The 16,317-nt window shown below is 47.7% G+C and overlaps 1 protein-coding gene across 1 annotated transcript in view; it reads right to left on the reverse strand.

Annotated features, from left to right (window-relative positions):
* Window positions 1-16,317, reverse strand: part of snrkb (SNF related kinase b) — a 53,622-nt gene that overhangs the window by 12,039 nt on the left and 25,266 nt on the right. Inside the window, exon 4 of the mRNA XM_042340409.1 lies at window positions 889-1,030. Within this exon, the coding sequence (XP_042196343.1) occupies window positions 889-1,030 (142 nt within the window). The remainder of the gene's footprint in view (window positions 1-888; window positions 1,031-16,317) is intronic.

The following is a 16,317-nucleotide window of genomic DNA, read 5'->3' on the forward strand; positions in this document are numbered from 1 at the left end:
TTGTAGGCACGGGGCTGGGAGGAGGATGGGGGTGGGGTGGGCTGCCTTTGAAGCTTTGCATATGTTTATCTTCCATCGTGTTTGTTCGACAGCTGGTCTCTATCAGGCCTCCCACATCACGGGCTCAGGCTCGAATCCCAAATTGTTTCTAATCACCTCCGAGTCACACTGACAGGAACAGGAAGTCTCCACTCCAACCGGGTGCCAGTCGGAGTGACACATTTCCTGGGGTGTTTGTGCCAGAGCAGGACTGAGCTGGTAACCAGCTTCCCTCTGTCTCTCTCGGTGTCGGTACAATGCTCTGGCTGACAGCCAACACTCGCTGTGTATAGGGTGGAGAGGCTGGGTTGAGGCACATCTCTACACGTTCACAGAATTACATGCAGCAATTCTGCATGGAAACAGGGCAATCAACCCAACTAGTCGGTGTTTATACTCTGCCCTCACCCTCCTCTACTCCTCTATAATAATAATAATAAGTCTTGCATTTGATATTGCGCCTTATCATGACTTCGAATCATCTCAAAGCGCTTCACAGGATATACCGTAAAGTGTTTTGTAGACAAAACACTATTTCCTTCTCCCTCGTATCTGCTCCCTCTTAAATACACTGAGGTTCTTTGCTTCAAACACAGCTTCTAGCAGTGAGTTCCACCCTCTCTTTCTGAGTGAAGAAGTTTCTCTTAAACTCCTTATTAGATCCGACCCAGGCTGTCTTGTATGTATTAGCAAACCTAGTGGCATACTCGAGCACGATCAAAAAGACAAGAGGAAGGAGGGATAGAACTGCGTTGTTAGTGAGTCCCAATGAAAACAATGCCAAATGCACAAAGTATTCCATGCATCTGAAAATAAAAATATTAACTTTAATGTTAAAACTGGACTCACCTCTGGCAGGCGGTGGAAACGTGCTGTGGAACTGTGTAGCGGCAATCCATGATCATGGTCAGGGTCTCGCTGTCGTTGACCTCGTGGAAGGGTGGGTAGCCACACACCAGCATGTACAGAATCACCCCCAGGCTCCAGATATCTAGGACACAGCAAGAGGACAGCCCATCAGCCAGTCTGTCAATCAGTCAGTCAATCAGTCTCTCAACCCAGGCCGTGCCATCGCCCACACTCCCACCCCCTCTACCTTCCATCCCTCTCGATTCCAATCCCCCAGCTCGGGTGTAATCCCCTTCCAGGTAAAGAAAACTGCAAGGAATAGACGTCATAGTTCCATTATAGATAATAATCATAATAATAACTGGTGCGTTCAAGCGCTCTGGGACACTACCCAGTGTGAAGCGTGTTATATAAATATAAGTTGTTGTTGTTGTTGTGGTTGATATAGCACCCTATCATGTCGTTGAGATGTCTCAAAGCGCTTCACAGAACATATATCGTAATGTGGATTGACTGGATTTGTGGGTGAAACGTGACAGTTGATTGCGCTCACCAGTGTCCCACAAACAGTCGTGGATTGAGTGACCAATTTTTTTTGAGGGATTATTACCCCCGAAAAGCGATCCGCCAATTGGCTAACAACCGGGTTCCAACTTACTACTAGGTGAACAGAGACATGTGGAGTTAGGAAACTTCTCTAAGGTTTCACCCCGCCCAGGAGTCCTCTCACTAGCGAGATGAGCGAGCTAACCACTACACTACAGGATCCCACTGTATAACTGTATAACCTCTCCTCCCTGACCCCGCTCTGTGAGTATAGGTGCTTGTTCACGTCAGCACACAGTTCCAGTAAGAAGCACAATGAGCAAGACAGAGGCTGGAATGTTGAACGTGCGACAGGTGAATGAAGCTGATTCAGGGAACAAATATTCCAATGACTCATCGGGCTTCCTGTCATCTGACTCAGCAAAGATTGTCGTGCATTCCTCAGACAGAGGTTTGTCATTCACAATCCATGAGGCTTCAGTGGTGGAGTCGCACCCAACTCCGAGCCCTGTTCTGAGTTCAATACCCAGGTGGGTGGGGAGGGGGGGGGTATTTGGGCGTCACTTGAAGTGAACTTTATTCCTGACTATTCCCAACAATGGGAACACTGTCTCTGATCTGGGGATTCATAATAATCCTCAGATTTGATCTAGCGCCTTTCCCGTTGAGAGGAGGTCTTAAATACACTTTGCAGGGTTGATTGTGTCGTGTAAAGCCTGTGTATTGTGTGGGCAAACATGCAGCCAATTTGTGCAGAGCGATATGGACTATTGCTCAATCAAGTCCTAATGAGGGGCTTGAACTCACAACCATCTGACCCAGAGGTGAGAGCTCTTTCAACTGAGCTAATAGGAAGCTATTTAATGAGCCTGGTTGCATAAGACTTTAATCTCCGCAGTTATCTTATCCACAGTGGCAGTTGCAGAGCTTGGCACCTTCCCAGTCCGTTGCACCACATGAGCTTACACCCCTTGAACGAACAGGTCAGTTCTCTTCATCAGACAGCACGGGAGAAACTGAGACAGAGCAAAACAGATCGTCCTCTGTACAGCACGAGGTGTAATGCAAACACATCACCATGGTACCCATGGAAGGAAGAGAACTTCGGGGTCTGTGATGCCTTCCTTTCTCAGCATCCTACTAACTGCTGGGGCAGTGACGAGAGGCCACATGAGAGGATTGGCCTCAAACACACACACACACACACCTGCACACAGGATTCATACTCCAATTTTCTGCCTCCACGTGCCAAAACAAGTGGAATCACCTTGTGACCGCACAGGTCACTGGTTTGGCACAGAGACGTTTAGCTTCACGTGTTTCACCTGATCGGGAATTCCGGGAATCCAGGACGGATTGCAAAAAAATTAATAATTACAAATGATTCACTTTTTTCCCCAAAATGAAAACAAAAGGTCACGGGAAATAAAAACAACTCAGATTTTGAAAACCGTTCAAGTGCAGATGGTGAGCCAGGGCTGGGGATGTCATTAATCTTTGAACCCTGGGTTAGGGACAGGGTCGAAGGTCAGGTGGGTGCCTGCTGCTAATGCAATAACTCCTGCTGGAGAGAGCGTCTGTGTGTGTCAGGTGAGTAGATGACTTGTCCCTTCGTGGTTCAGATCCCTGGGGGCAAACAGCCCACCAGAGGCTAAAGGGGAAAAAATTCCTCATCGCTGCTCGTGTCCGTGCTGCTAGACTCAAAACTGTCCTGAGCTCACATCATCACTGTGTCTGTTAAAATAAGTGTGTGTATATGCTGTGCATATACATATAATGCTTCCACTTGATATAGCACCTTATCACGTCGACGAAATGTCTCAAAGCACCTTGCAGAATTTTACCGTGCAGTGAGTGAGTGAGTGAGTGAGTGCCAAGCAGTGAGTGTCTGTAGTGAAGAAAATCAGATAAAGAAAAAGAGATAAAGAGAGAGAAAGAGAGAGAAAATGAGAGTGAGCGAGCTCTTAAACAGTGAGCAGACTCTGGCTTCAGACGGATAAGGGAGTGATGGTATCACAGTTGCTATGACAGTCTGTCTGACTGACAGCCTCTATGTAAGTAAGTACCCTTCCTCAGAATCCCTGCAAAAAACTCCAGCCCCCCCCCCCCCATCCCATCCCATTCAGGCAGCTTATCTCCTGGTAGCTGAGCTCTGCTGCTAATAATAATAATCCTTGCATTTGATATAGCCCCTTATCATGTCTTCGAGACGTCTCAAAGCGCTTCACAGAATATACAGTAACGTGAATTGACCGTATATTTTGTGGGCGAAACGCGGCAGCCAATTGCGCACAGCAGCGTCCCACAAGCAGCCGTGGATCAAGTGACCAAATTATGATTATTATAATCAATATTGATCGGGCGGGTGGATGATATGCGAATCATCTTTTTTTTGCGAATAAGACTTCACTGTTAAAAAAAAACAGGAGAAGCTGCTGACTGGGTGAGGCATCAACTATTAAAAACCCCAACGTTAAATATTTAAGCAACGCGCTGTTATTTTCTGGAGAAATTATATGATTCATATTGATTTTCGCGTGGCAGTGATGAGCACTCTCTGATTAATGGCAGGCAGGTAAGGACTGGGCTGAGGCTCGTGTGTCTGCTCTGCTCAGCTAGAGCTCACACTGTCTTGGGAAGGCTTCCATGAGAGACGTCCTCAGAGGAGGTTCTGACGGGCTGCCAGCCGGCTCAGGCCAGCGTAACCCGATATCCCTCCGAGACCCCGCTTCACATGAGAGCGGCTCTGTCCTGCTAAGTGTGCCTCGAGCGTTCAAAGAGAAAGCCTTCGAGAAACCAACAGCCTCTTTAATCTCTGCCCAGTGGCTCCCCTGGGCAAGACGAAAGCAGCTCGCATTTCAAGTCCTGCCCGGACGGACACTGCAGCTTTCCAAACAAACCCTCCTCTGAGAGGGAGATGGCTATCCTACATGCGGAGGTGGCTGCCAACTTGATTGGTGTTCAAACCACTGCTCCCCTCACTGAAATTATTGTGGTTCTTTTTATAAGAATGTCCTCGCTTTACAGGGCACGTGTCTTGCAGCTAAACTAAAGGGCGCTGCGAGAGAGTTAAGGAGGTTGGGGTGTGATCGCACACACACACACATACAGGGAAAGAGAAAAAAAACAAATAGAAAGAAAATGGAAAATGTAATAATAATGATGATGATGATAATAATAATACTTGTATTTGAAATAGCTCCTAATCTCCAATGCTGTGCTGGGGGTGCCGCTGCATTGTCGACGGTGCTGTCCTTCGGATGACACATTAAGACTAGGTCCCGTCTGCATGTTCGGGTGGATGGTAAAGATCCCATAGCGCTGTTTGGAGGGACTTTCTCCCAGTGTCCAAATGAAATTGGTCACTCACTCCATGGACATTGCTGACCGCAAACAGCCTGCTGTGATTCACTCACAAAACACAGTCAATCCCTCTACAGTATATCCTCTGAAGCGCTTTCAGACGTCTCAACGTGATAAGGGGTTACATCAAATGCACGGATGATTATTATTATTATTATAACATACTGAAGCCAGTGAGTAGTAAGTGAATAAAGATCCTGCATTTTTGTAGGATTTCGTCATGTTATCAAGCTTCGAACCCAAATTGCTGAGAACTATTCTTTATTAAGTTGCTTTCTGTAGTGAATTTATTTGTGAAGGGATGGGCACTGGTGTGCGTCAGTCTCTATTGTACACTCCAAGTTTGTATTGTAGACTGCGGGGGCGAGGGAAACACACAGAGTGAAGTGGACATGTTGTAGCCATAAAGAGATGGAGGGAGAATGTCAAGGACAATGGAAAATCTGAGCTCAGCCTGAGGACAGTCAGACTAAAAGTGTTACCACTGACCACGGGAATCAATCGCTAAATCAATGCCCAGCAATCTATCGGTGACCGGAAATCAATCAGTGACCGTGGCTCCAGGTATACGAGATGTAAAGCAATAGGAGGGGTCCTAAGAGAGGCCTGGGCTTGTGTGGAGTATAAACACCGGCGATCTTTCTTTGCCATGCGACGAGAGCTCTAAAGTCTGCCGTTCCAACCAAGCCTTAACCTGCGAGATCACTTTATTTGGGCTGAATGACCTGTTTCTCAGAGGTCTACATGACTCCGTAAAACCATTTCCTTTGCGTTTTTCCATTCACGTGTCACGGTCCACAGCAAACACTTCACCTCAAGAGCTAAAGGCTGCCGCGCGCTGCTGTGTCTGCGCTTGTGGTGAAATAATTAATCTCGCCTCCTCTCCCCCTCCCTCCACCATGAAAAAGTTTATTCAGAATACAAAATTTGGGGTTTGGGCTGCCTGTCTGTCAAGCTCCCATCTGGTTTCTCTCACTGCTCAGTGCAGGGAATTAGATGCCAATGAACAGGAAAAACAAGTAGTAGATTTCCACTCGGTTCAGAGTGGGAGGTGCTGCCATCAGTCAGTGCTAACAATGGCCAGATAGCTCCATGGAAGACACATTCATTTAACGCTTCCTGAAGTTAAATAGCGCGAGTGTCACCCAGGTCAAGGAAACATAATAGGCTTGGGGAGCTATAAAGATACAAGCATCAGCCTGGTTCAGTTGATAGCATCCTCGCCTCAGAGTCAAAAGGTCTCGTGATTTGACCGAAAGAGTGGAGTGAGTGTTTGCGGGACATTGCCGTGCGTAACTGGCTGCCGCGATTTGCTCGCAAAATACACCATCATTTCATTCTACAGTACAGTAACCTGTGAAGCGCTTTGAGACGTCTTGACGAATGTGAAAGTAATGTATACGTAATGCAAGGATTATTTATATTCATACAGTGATATCGCAGGGCAAGGCTTGGTGGAACTGCACGCCTCAGTGATCTTGTAATATGGCAAAGAAAGATTTGGATCTAAAATTAAGATTTGGCTCTCTGGAACTCCCACCAACTTCCTGCCAAAGAACCCATCAGGGAATGCCTTCGTCTGCTCTTCCTACTTTGAAGTCTACTTTTAGATTCCGATTGGCTTTTGCAGCTTTGAAATAAGGCTCCTCTCTCTCGCTCTATCTCTCTCTCTCTCTCTCTCGGGGAATGCATGCAGGCTGCTGAGCTGATGACAAATAAATGGCTGTTTTGGGATGTGTCGTTCTCTCCCATATTCTTACAGTCGAAGCCATCCCTGACTCGCATGTCCCACCATGTCACTTAATTGCTTTCCCATACAACTGTGTGCTTCCCCAGCCCCTGTGTCCATGTGTTGCCCTAGTCCATGCCCACTGGTACTATACACACACACCTCCGCAGACACACGCGACCCCCACCAGACGCGCAACCCCAGGCACTCGCACACACATACACCCATCTTAACGATGTGATAAGGCACTATATCAAATGCAAAGATTATTATTATTATTATCATCATTATTATTAAGCTCAGGCTCCAGACACACTGAAGCGAGATGTGCTCTCTATTGCTTGGCAGCCACAAACAAGAGTTTGCCGTCATTGTCTGGAGTTCGAAAATGATGCCGACATACAGTCACTGAGCCTCACTAAAATATCAAAAACAAAGCTCTTGATCGCCACGTACTGTGGCTAGGAGCTGACAGATTGACAGAACAGGACTCAACACTGTCTCGGCCCTTCAATCTCAGAGACTTTAACACCTCAGACGTCCTCTTCTTTCCTGCCCGCTCGTCTGTCATCTCATTCCATCTCGTCAGGATATACGTTCCAGGAACTACTGTATCTCCTCTCGTGCGGAGAGTTGCGGGCAATGTAGCCCCTCCTATCCCCAAAGCCGCTGACGTCTATCCGAATCTGAATCTGTCGCAGTTTGATAAATCCAGGGAAGGAAGAGGGAGGTGGCCTCATCATTCACTGAATCCAGTCTCCCTCTCACTTACCAAAGGCTGCCTAATAGGAAACAGATGGCATGTTTGCACAGGATGGTTCAACAGTGCAGAGAACGTGTCAGGGTTTCAGTCATGGAAGTGGGTGGAGAGAGTGACTCGGACAAATCTGATGCACACATTTCCTGGCCACTGTCTGCCCAAATCTTACTTTTATTCCCCCAGAGTCTTTTGCAGATTTTCCTGTTCCCTAGGTGTGAACCAAAATTCCATGGATTACTGTCGCAAACACTAACTCACACACACACGCACGCAATAGCTTTGAGTTCACAGTCTGGACTGACTCTCCAGTGCTGGGCTGGGATAGAGCACTGTACTGTCAGAGGTGCCACTCTTTGAATGAGACTTTAAAATATCGTCCTGTCTGCTTGCTCAGGTGGACATTAAAGATCCCAAAACAGTATTCGAAAAGAGAAGGGAGTTTCTCCCAGTGTCCTGGCCAACAATCCACGAATATTTCGGCCATTTACAACACGGCTGCGGGGCACTAATGTGCTCAAATTTGATTGCCAAGCTAAGCCTATAAATACACAGATACTCCACTTGACAGCAATGTCCTGTGGAGTGCTCTGATGTTAACGTTATATGCACTGCATCAAACCCGAGGATAAATACCACAGGGAAACAAACCCCTTTCCAGCGCCCTTTAACTGGAGCTCAGGTCAGGGCAGTCGATTCACTCCAAAACATTTGTTCCACCTGGATTTCATTCAGGAGCACGAAACTAATGAAACTTTCATTTTTGACCTGCTCTAAAATAAAAACTGCAGGGGCAATAGGGGAGAGAGGGAGAGGGGGGATGAGAGAGATTTAATTCGCTTGACAACTTAACTTAAATTTAATTAACTTGCCGCCAATCATACCATCGAATCTGTTCTGAAATGTCACAATTTCTCCCATATGCATTTGGACCGTTAAGCACTGTGCTGGTTACTAACAGTAATTATGGCAGACGGGACCTCACAGATCCAATAACTGTGTCCTGATGTGCTGCTCTCTGTGAGTCAGGAGGCAACTCATGCCAAGCCACAGCTGCAGAATCAGTCTCCAATCACTGTGTGTCAGCTTGGCTCAATGGTAGCACTCTCGCCTCTGAGTCAGACGTTTGCAACAACAACAAAATTACATTTGTATAGTGGCTTTCAAGTCGGGAGGACGTCTCAAGGCGCTGGGCAATCAGTGTTTCGGACCTGTGCTGGGGTTTGGGATTGGGGAGGGTGGAGGGCAGGGGGGGAAGCAGGGGGAACGAAAGCACGGTCTCAAAGGAGGCAAGGGAGGGGGCGAGGCAGAGGCACTGCGGGATGGAGTTCCAGGGGGTAGGGGCAGAGTGGCAGAAGGCCCGCCCACCAACGGTGGGGCGAGTAAGGCGAGGAACGTGAAGCAGGCCAGAGCCAGCTGAACAGAGGGAGCGGGTAGGATGGTAGGGGATTAGGTGGTCACAAAGGTAAGTAGGAGCAAGGCCATGGAGCGCTTTGAAGGTGAGGACCAGGATCTTGAACTATATCCTCTGTGTGATGGAAAGCCAGTGAAGTTGGGTGAGGATGTGGATGATAGTATCACGGAGCCTGGGGCGGGAGAGGACCCGGGCTGCAGAGTTCTGGATGATGTGCAGGCTATGGAGGGTGGAGTTGAGGAGACCAACAAGCAAGGAGTTTGCATAGTCAAGCCTCGATGTTACGAATGCGTGTATGAGGGTTTCGGTGGCCTGCAGTTTGAGACAGTGGCGGAGCCGGGCGATGTTGCGGATGTGGGGGAAGGCAGAGCGGGTCATGGTACGGATGTGGGGTAGAAAGTATAGTTGAGGGTCAAACAAGATGCCAAGGTTCCAGACTGGCTTAATAAGGTGGCGTGTGCATCCACGGAAAGTGATGCTGTCAGCTCCTGAGATGTGAAGGCACTTGATGTCTGACAGACATTCTGTCAGGACAGCAGTGGTCCTGGAGTCAAGGGTGGAGGCAGAGAGATGGTTGGATGTCATCCTCATACATGAGGAAGTTGATCCCTGTCTGCGGATGATGTCACCAAGATGGAGCATAGTGCGAGACGGTGTGGGTGCTAGAGAGGAAACCGTTTGTGGAGATGAAGTGGAAGAGTGTGAGAGGTATGATCTGAACCAGTCAAGGACAGAGCCATGAAGGTTGAGGTGAGAGGAGAGGTGGTGGATGAGGATAGAGTGGTCAACGGTGTCAAAGGTAGCAGAGAGGTCAAGGAGGATGAGGATGCAGAGGGAGCCCTGGTCGCAGGTGGGCAGAATATCATTTGTCACTTTGACCAGCATTGTTTCCATGTTGTGGGTGGCATGGAAACTCGATTGGGGGGGGTTCTTGAAGGGAGTGGCGGGAGAGGATGGAGTGAACTAACAACTCGTTCCAGGACCTTGGAGAGGAAAGGGAGGTTGGAGATGGGGCGGTAGTTTGAGAGCAGGAATGGGTCCAGGGAGGGTTTTTAAAAGGATAGAAGTGATGACGGCCATTTTTAAAGAGGTGGGAATGGTACCAGTGGACAGGGAGAGGTTTATGATGTCTGTGCGTAGAGGAACAAGGAGGTGGAGCTGGGTAGGGATGGGGACAAGGGAGCAGGTGGTTGGTTTCTTGCGAGTTATAGTGGTGATGAGAGAGGAGTGGAAGACAGGTTCGAAGGTGGGGAGGGAGGGACATGAGGAGGAGGGGTAGTAGACGGAAGGGTAGAGGCAGCTGAGCAGATCCTTTTGATTCTGGAGTCGAGGAAGTCCAGCATCGCCTCACAGTTGGCATTGGAGGTGAGGATGGGCGAGGAGTCTAAGCAGACGCTACAAAGTCAAAGATGCCGTACTTTGAGTGAGATGTGAAACCAATGGATGAGGCATGCAGTCTGCCTTTTCAGGTGGACGTTAAAGATCCCACAACACTGTTCAAAAAGAGAAGGGCATTTCTCCAAGTGTCCTGGCCAACAATTCCCCTAAAATAAAATTGGTCACTCACTCCATGGCTGTTTGTGGGACATTGCTGTGTGCAAGTGGCTACCAAGTTTTGCCCACAAAAATACAGTCAATCCACTTCACACAGTTTATCCTGTGAAGCGCTGAGGCGTGATAAGGTGCGATATCAAATGCAAGGATTATTATTATTGTTAATAATAATAATAAATATTATTATTGTTATTATTATTCCACTCCCCATCCTAAAAGACATGTTAATTTCTTTTGTCAGCTCCCTGCACACAAACACATCCTTCCCATCGAGCCCTCCCATTCCAGCGCTGGAGAAACAAAATTAAACACGAACGAACACAGGAAAACACAAGCAAACACAGACAAATGCAGGCAAGGCAGAAGCACAAGTCGCCATCTGAGACAATCCTTAATCCAAACACTCCCCCCAACTCCCCCAATTCTGTGGCCAGTTCCATAATCCAGTTCGAATTCCCTTTGGGTCATAATGGGATCAGGCGCTTTCTGACCAGAACTCACTCACGATGACCCAGTCTCAAACTCAAGCACAAACTTTCATTTGGCAACCAAGATAAATGTTACAGTCTTACTTCCTGTTTTGCAGTGATTAGGCTGAAGCGTGTTCAGCACTCTGTTGATTATAGATCACTGGTGGGGATTGGGCCCTTCTACTTTGACCAGGCTTACGACCACCTACTCCCTCCCCGGCTCGGTGTCAGACTCCGCCACTGCTAAGCGCTCTGAGACACTGCCCCTCGCGAAGGGCGTTATATAAATGCAAGATGTTGTTGTTGGGTCGGAGACCGGAGTTCACTGCGTGGGATTGTGGTGGAGTCCGCAGGTCACTGTATCATTCTCAGTTGAAAAAGCTGTAACACAACTCCTTCCCCTCCCATCGCTGTGCATTTCATTGAAACTCCAGATGCTGCTGGCAGCAAAAGCAGAGCGAGGGGAGAAGCAGAGGTTCAGCCTCTAGGGAAGCCCTGCTCAGTGAAGGGGAAGAGGCTGCTCGAGCAGCTTCTGTTGTTGTGGCACTGGTTCTAGAGTACGTCAGCGGCCACAGGAGGCCTGGATCTGTGCACTGTAACAGAAACGTGTAGTTCTACTCTCACATCGCTTTTATATTAGTGTTCTTGACCCCGGACGGCATCTCGGAGCGCTTGCTAAGCGAATGTGAAAGGCTCTATATGAATATAATTTGTTGTTGTTGACTACCCTCTGGGTAACAATAAATAATAATAATAATCATTGCATTTGATATAGCGCTTTCATGTTTTCGAGAAGTCTAAAAAAAGCAAACCAGGCATTGGGGTTTATTTCTAGAGGGATAGAAATGAAAAGCAGGGAAGTTATGGTAAACTGCTACAGAACCTTGGTTACACCACACTTAGAATACCGTGGCAGTTCTGGTCCCCACATTATAGAAGGGATGTAAAGGCACTGAAGAGGTTGCAAAGGAGATTCACAAGGATAATCCCAGAACCGAGAGGTTCTACCTATCAGGAAAGGTTGAACAGCTTGGACTCTTCTCACTTGAAAAGAGGACCTCTGATAGAGGTCTTTAAAATGATGACAGGTTTTGATAGGGTAGACATAGGGAAGATGTTTCCACTTGTGGGGGAGACCAAAACCAGGGCCCATCAATATAAAATAGTCACAAGTACATCAAATAGGGAAGTTAGAAGAAATTTCTTCACACAGAGAGCAGTGGGAATGTGGAACATGCGACCACAAGGAGCTGTTGAAGCAAATAGCACAGATGTATTTAAGGGAAAGCTAAACAGGTACATGAGGGAGAAAGGAATAGAAGGTTATGCTTGAAGGCTTAGTTGAGGAAGGGCAGGAGGAGGCTCATGTGGAGCATAAACACCGTCATAGACCAGTTGGGTCGAATGGCCGGTTTCTGTGTTGTATAGTCTAATGTATTCTAATGTCTCAAAGCGTTTCATAGATTATATTGTAAAGTGAATTGACTGTATATTGGTGGGCGAAACGGGGCAGCCAATTGCGCACAGCAGTGTCCCACAAACAGTCGTGGATTGAGTGACCAAATTGTTATTATTATTATTTTTTCTTGAAGGGTTATTATCAGGCGTGTGAAAGAAATTTGCCCAAGGCTTCGCCCTGCCGGAAATTGAACCCAGGTGAGTGCTCTAACCACTGAACTACAGGACTCCACAAGGTAAAGAAATACTCTGTGGTGTCTGACTTGAAATTGCCCTTTGTGACCCTGAATACTGTCTCGGTGTGTGTAAGTTGTCCGTGCGTGCGTCCGTCTCTCCCTCCCTCAACCTCCTGGCCGTTTAGCTTCATTAAGATTGAAATGCATTTGGTCTCTTTCCGAGTTATGTACTTGAGCAGTCGTCAGAAACTCGTGGCTTGCAAGTCAAAAATTCCTGCTACACCAAGGGAGCCACTTAAGATTAAACGCCCGGGTTATACATGGTAAATTCAGTCTTTTGCCCCACATTTTCTACACCTGGGAGACAAGGGGCCGGCTGACTCTGTTCAACTAACACGCCAACAACTCCGGGACACTACCCAGGTGAAGGGCGCTGTATAAATGCAAGTTGTTGTTGTTGACAGAGCATGGTCTGACTCCTCAAGCTGCCCACCATCAAACTATACCACTTACCCGGAAAGCGCGGTGTTAGAATCAAACACACACACACGGTCACAACTTCAACCAGCCACTCAATGTGGAGAGGAACAGATCAGACAAAGCTGAGGACTGAATTCTAAGGCTATTGCAGATGGGGGGTAATGGTGGGGGAATAGGGGGTTGGTGGTGGTGGTGGGGGTGGGGGGAGGGAAGAAATAATAATAATAATCCTTGCATTTGATATAGTGCCTTATCACGTTGGGAAGATGTCTCAAAGAGGTTCGCAAAGAGAGAGGAATAGGGCTTCCAATGTGGCTCTGCGACACGTGCTCGGCAATCGAACAGTGCAACACATGCGTCGGAGTGAGGTCGCGCAGAGCAAGTATCGCAGCGGAGCAGCAGTGCGGTTCGTGCAGCGCAGCTCGGCTCCGCAGCACACCCGCTGCGGCAAGGCAGTGCAGCACGCACAGCGCAGGGCAGCAGCGCAGTGCAACCCATCAGAAGCATTCGAGATCAGTTAACGTTTTGAAGCAGCTACTGAAAATTCTGCCTGGAGGAGAGCAGCTAAGAATAACCTAACTTGGCGCTGCACGGTGTGTGTGCGTGTGAGTGTGCGCGTATGTGTGTGTGTAAGAGTCAGTGCGAGTATGTGTGTGTTTGTGTGTGTGAATGGATGTGTGTGTGTATGAGAGAGAATGTGTATGCATGGGGTGGGGGTGAGTGTGTGTGTGTGTGTGGAAGGGCGACTGTGAAAGAGAGAGTGTGTATCAGTAATGACAGGTAGGATCCAGCCACGCGACAGAGCATTTGCTCAGACAGAATAACGATCTCGCCCACAACTCATTAGACTGAGGAATTAAATCGATGGAAAGCAAAACATGACTGTATGTTTGCAGAGCTGAAGGTCAGAAACAAACAACAGAAAGATTAGGGCAGTGGGCTGGAAAACCCTACGTGGTGGTGGGATAAGTGCTGTTACATAATCTGCCCTGCTGCACAGACCGGATCCAGGTCCCAGCTATTGCCTCGTTAATTTCAGGTCAGTTTCTGTGTGTCCCAGCCTGGCACGGTGGCAGCACTCTCACCTCGGAGTCAGAAGGATGTGGGTTCAAGCCCCACATTGGGACTTGGAGCTCGCAGTCTAGGCTGACACTCTACTGCAGTGACGGGGGAGTGCTGATTGTCGGAGGTGCCGTCCTTTGGATGAGATGTTAAACCGAGGTTCAGGCAATGCCTGTTCAAGGGCACGTTGAAGATCCCGGGGCTTTATCCGAAAAAGGGAGTTTCTCCCAGTGTACTGGCTGACAAGTTAGTTATTCCCACATCATGGACGTTTGTGGGACATTCCAGAGCGCAAATTGGCCTGCCGTGTTCGCCTGCGAACCAGAGTCACTACATTTTTTTTAACAGTAAATGAAGTGAGAGTGAGTGAATGTGCTTCGAACGTCTTCCCGACGTGAAAGGTGTTGTGTAAATTTTATTGCGTCTGTACTGGGCTATAAAAATGATTCAGAGATACCGTACTACATAACCCAAGCAATAATTCTGAGCAGCCTGTTCATTGAAACGAGAGTAAAGAAACTGACTGTGACCTCTGCTCGCTGTGTAAACTTTACGGGCACTTGACTCCAAGGGAGCTCCTGTACAGAGGGCTAACCAGCACCGACTCCAAAGTCACAAGGACCACACACCAGATTGAGTCCCACTGCCGGCCTCTTTTCCGACATATCCGAGAGATGGGGATGTAAACAGGAGCCGAGATCTGTGTATCCTCGCAATCTCACGCAGACACAAAGGAACCACCATTCTCTGCCAGCGCAAAATGTTTAGACAGTGTAACTGGAGGAGCTTAATATTTACTTAGCTTTATATAGAACGGGGGAAATATTGCGTGCCGCAGCTTCAAGGCCCCGGAGCCCCACATCAAACGCCGTGCTTCAGACACTGAGTTATTCATGCAAAAAAGGCCACTCGCTCGCACAGAGACGGCTTTAATTTTCACCGTGCTCTGTTACCCAACAGAAAAAAAATGATCCAAAACATTCCCAGCAGCCGGCCATAAAAAACAGCCCTCCTCAATCCATCTATTTTGTGTTCCCTGTTCTCTCCATTATATACACCACCCCCCACCACCACCACCCAACACCCCCACTCCAAGTACTCAATGTCCTTGTTCGTTTCTCACAATCCACACTTTACCTGACCTCAGATAATCCCCATTAACAACCAATAAGGTCTAAATTTCAGATTTCATTATAATAAGAATCCTTGCTTTTTTATACATGTATATATATATATATACACTTAATCACGGTGATGGATTTCAGTGTGTCAGACACCCGCCTGACCCCCCAAAAAAGTAAATGCAAGGATTCTTATTAATAAATCTGAAATTTAGACCAAAATGGTTGTTACCGGGACTATCTGAAGTCAGAGAAAGTGCTGACTGTGAAGAACAAAAAAGCACATTGATTTTTTTTTAGTCAGTTTTAGTTTTTTTTTAAAAAAAGACTATTTTAGGCGCTCCGAGACGCCGTCTGGCGTGAAAGGAGCTATTTAAATGGAAGCTCTTGCTGTTTTTATCAACGTTTTATTGGCGAGGGTTTAATGGATCGTAACAACAGGACCAATATTAGAACAAACACCACCACCAGCCATTATATAAATATAGCATTTATAGAATAGTGTCTTTGAGGCCCATTCTATTTCTGACAGTACTATCAGGAGTGCCTTTCACACAAGGTCCTCTATTAATCTAAAAGAGAAGAAAACAAAATCACAAGGCTACAGCAACAGCAAACCAAAATGTGTTATCTGGGGGAAGGAGATGTACTTTTGTTATCATAATACAGGAAAGCTACTCCGCTGTATTAAAGGGTCGGAGTTTCCAATGTGGAGCCAATTCTAAGTGCTTTGGAAGGTGCAGGGGCTTTGGACACACAATACAAAATTACATTTGTGTAGCGCCTTTCACATCTTGGAGGACATCCCAATTCGCTGGACAGTCAGGGATTTGGACCCGAGCAGGGGGTCGGAATGGGGGAGGGTGAAGGGCAGGGAGGGTAGGTCGAAGGCTCGGTCGAAGAGGAGGATTTTGAGACTCGACTTGAAAGAGGCAAGGGAGGAGCGAGGCGAAGGGAATGTGGGATGGAGTTCCACAGGGTAGGGACAGCAAGGCTGAAGGCATGGCCGCCGATGGTGGAATGGGCCGGGGGCGGGGGGGACGTGGAGCAAGCCAGAGCCTGCTGAGCGGAGAGCGTGGACAGTTTGATATGCAAAGTGCCCGTCTGGGTTAAGAGTGTCAGATCACAGACACAGGGCTGGTTGGCGCTTCAAGGCAGCACTGGTGTCCACAGTCTAATCCCACTCTTCTGCTCGCTCTCCACACCTTTAATACTCCTCGTCTTCTGATTTCCTTTGAAAATAATCTACAGACTATTTGTGTCAGAGATTTATTTCCTCATTCCAACCACGCTCCATGG

Source organism: Callorhinchus milii, unplaced genomic scaffold (assembly GCF_018977255.1).
Source record: "Callorhinchus milii isolate IMCB2004 unplaced genomic scaffold, IMCB_Cmil_1.0 Scaffold14, whole genome shotgun sequence".
NCBI classification, from domain to species: Eukaryota; Metazoa; Chordata; class Chondrichthyes; order Chimaeriformes; family Callorhinchidae; genus Callorhinchus; species Callorhinchus milii.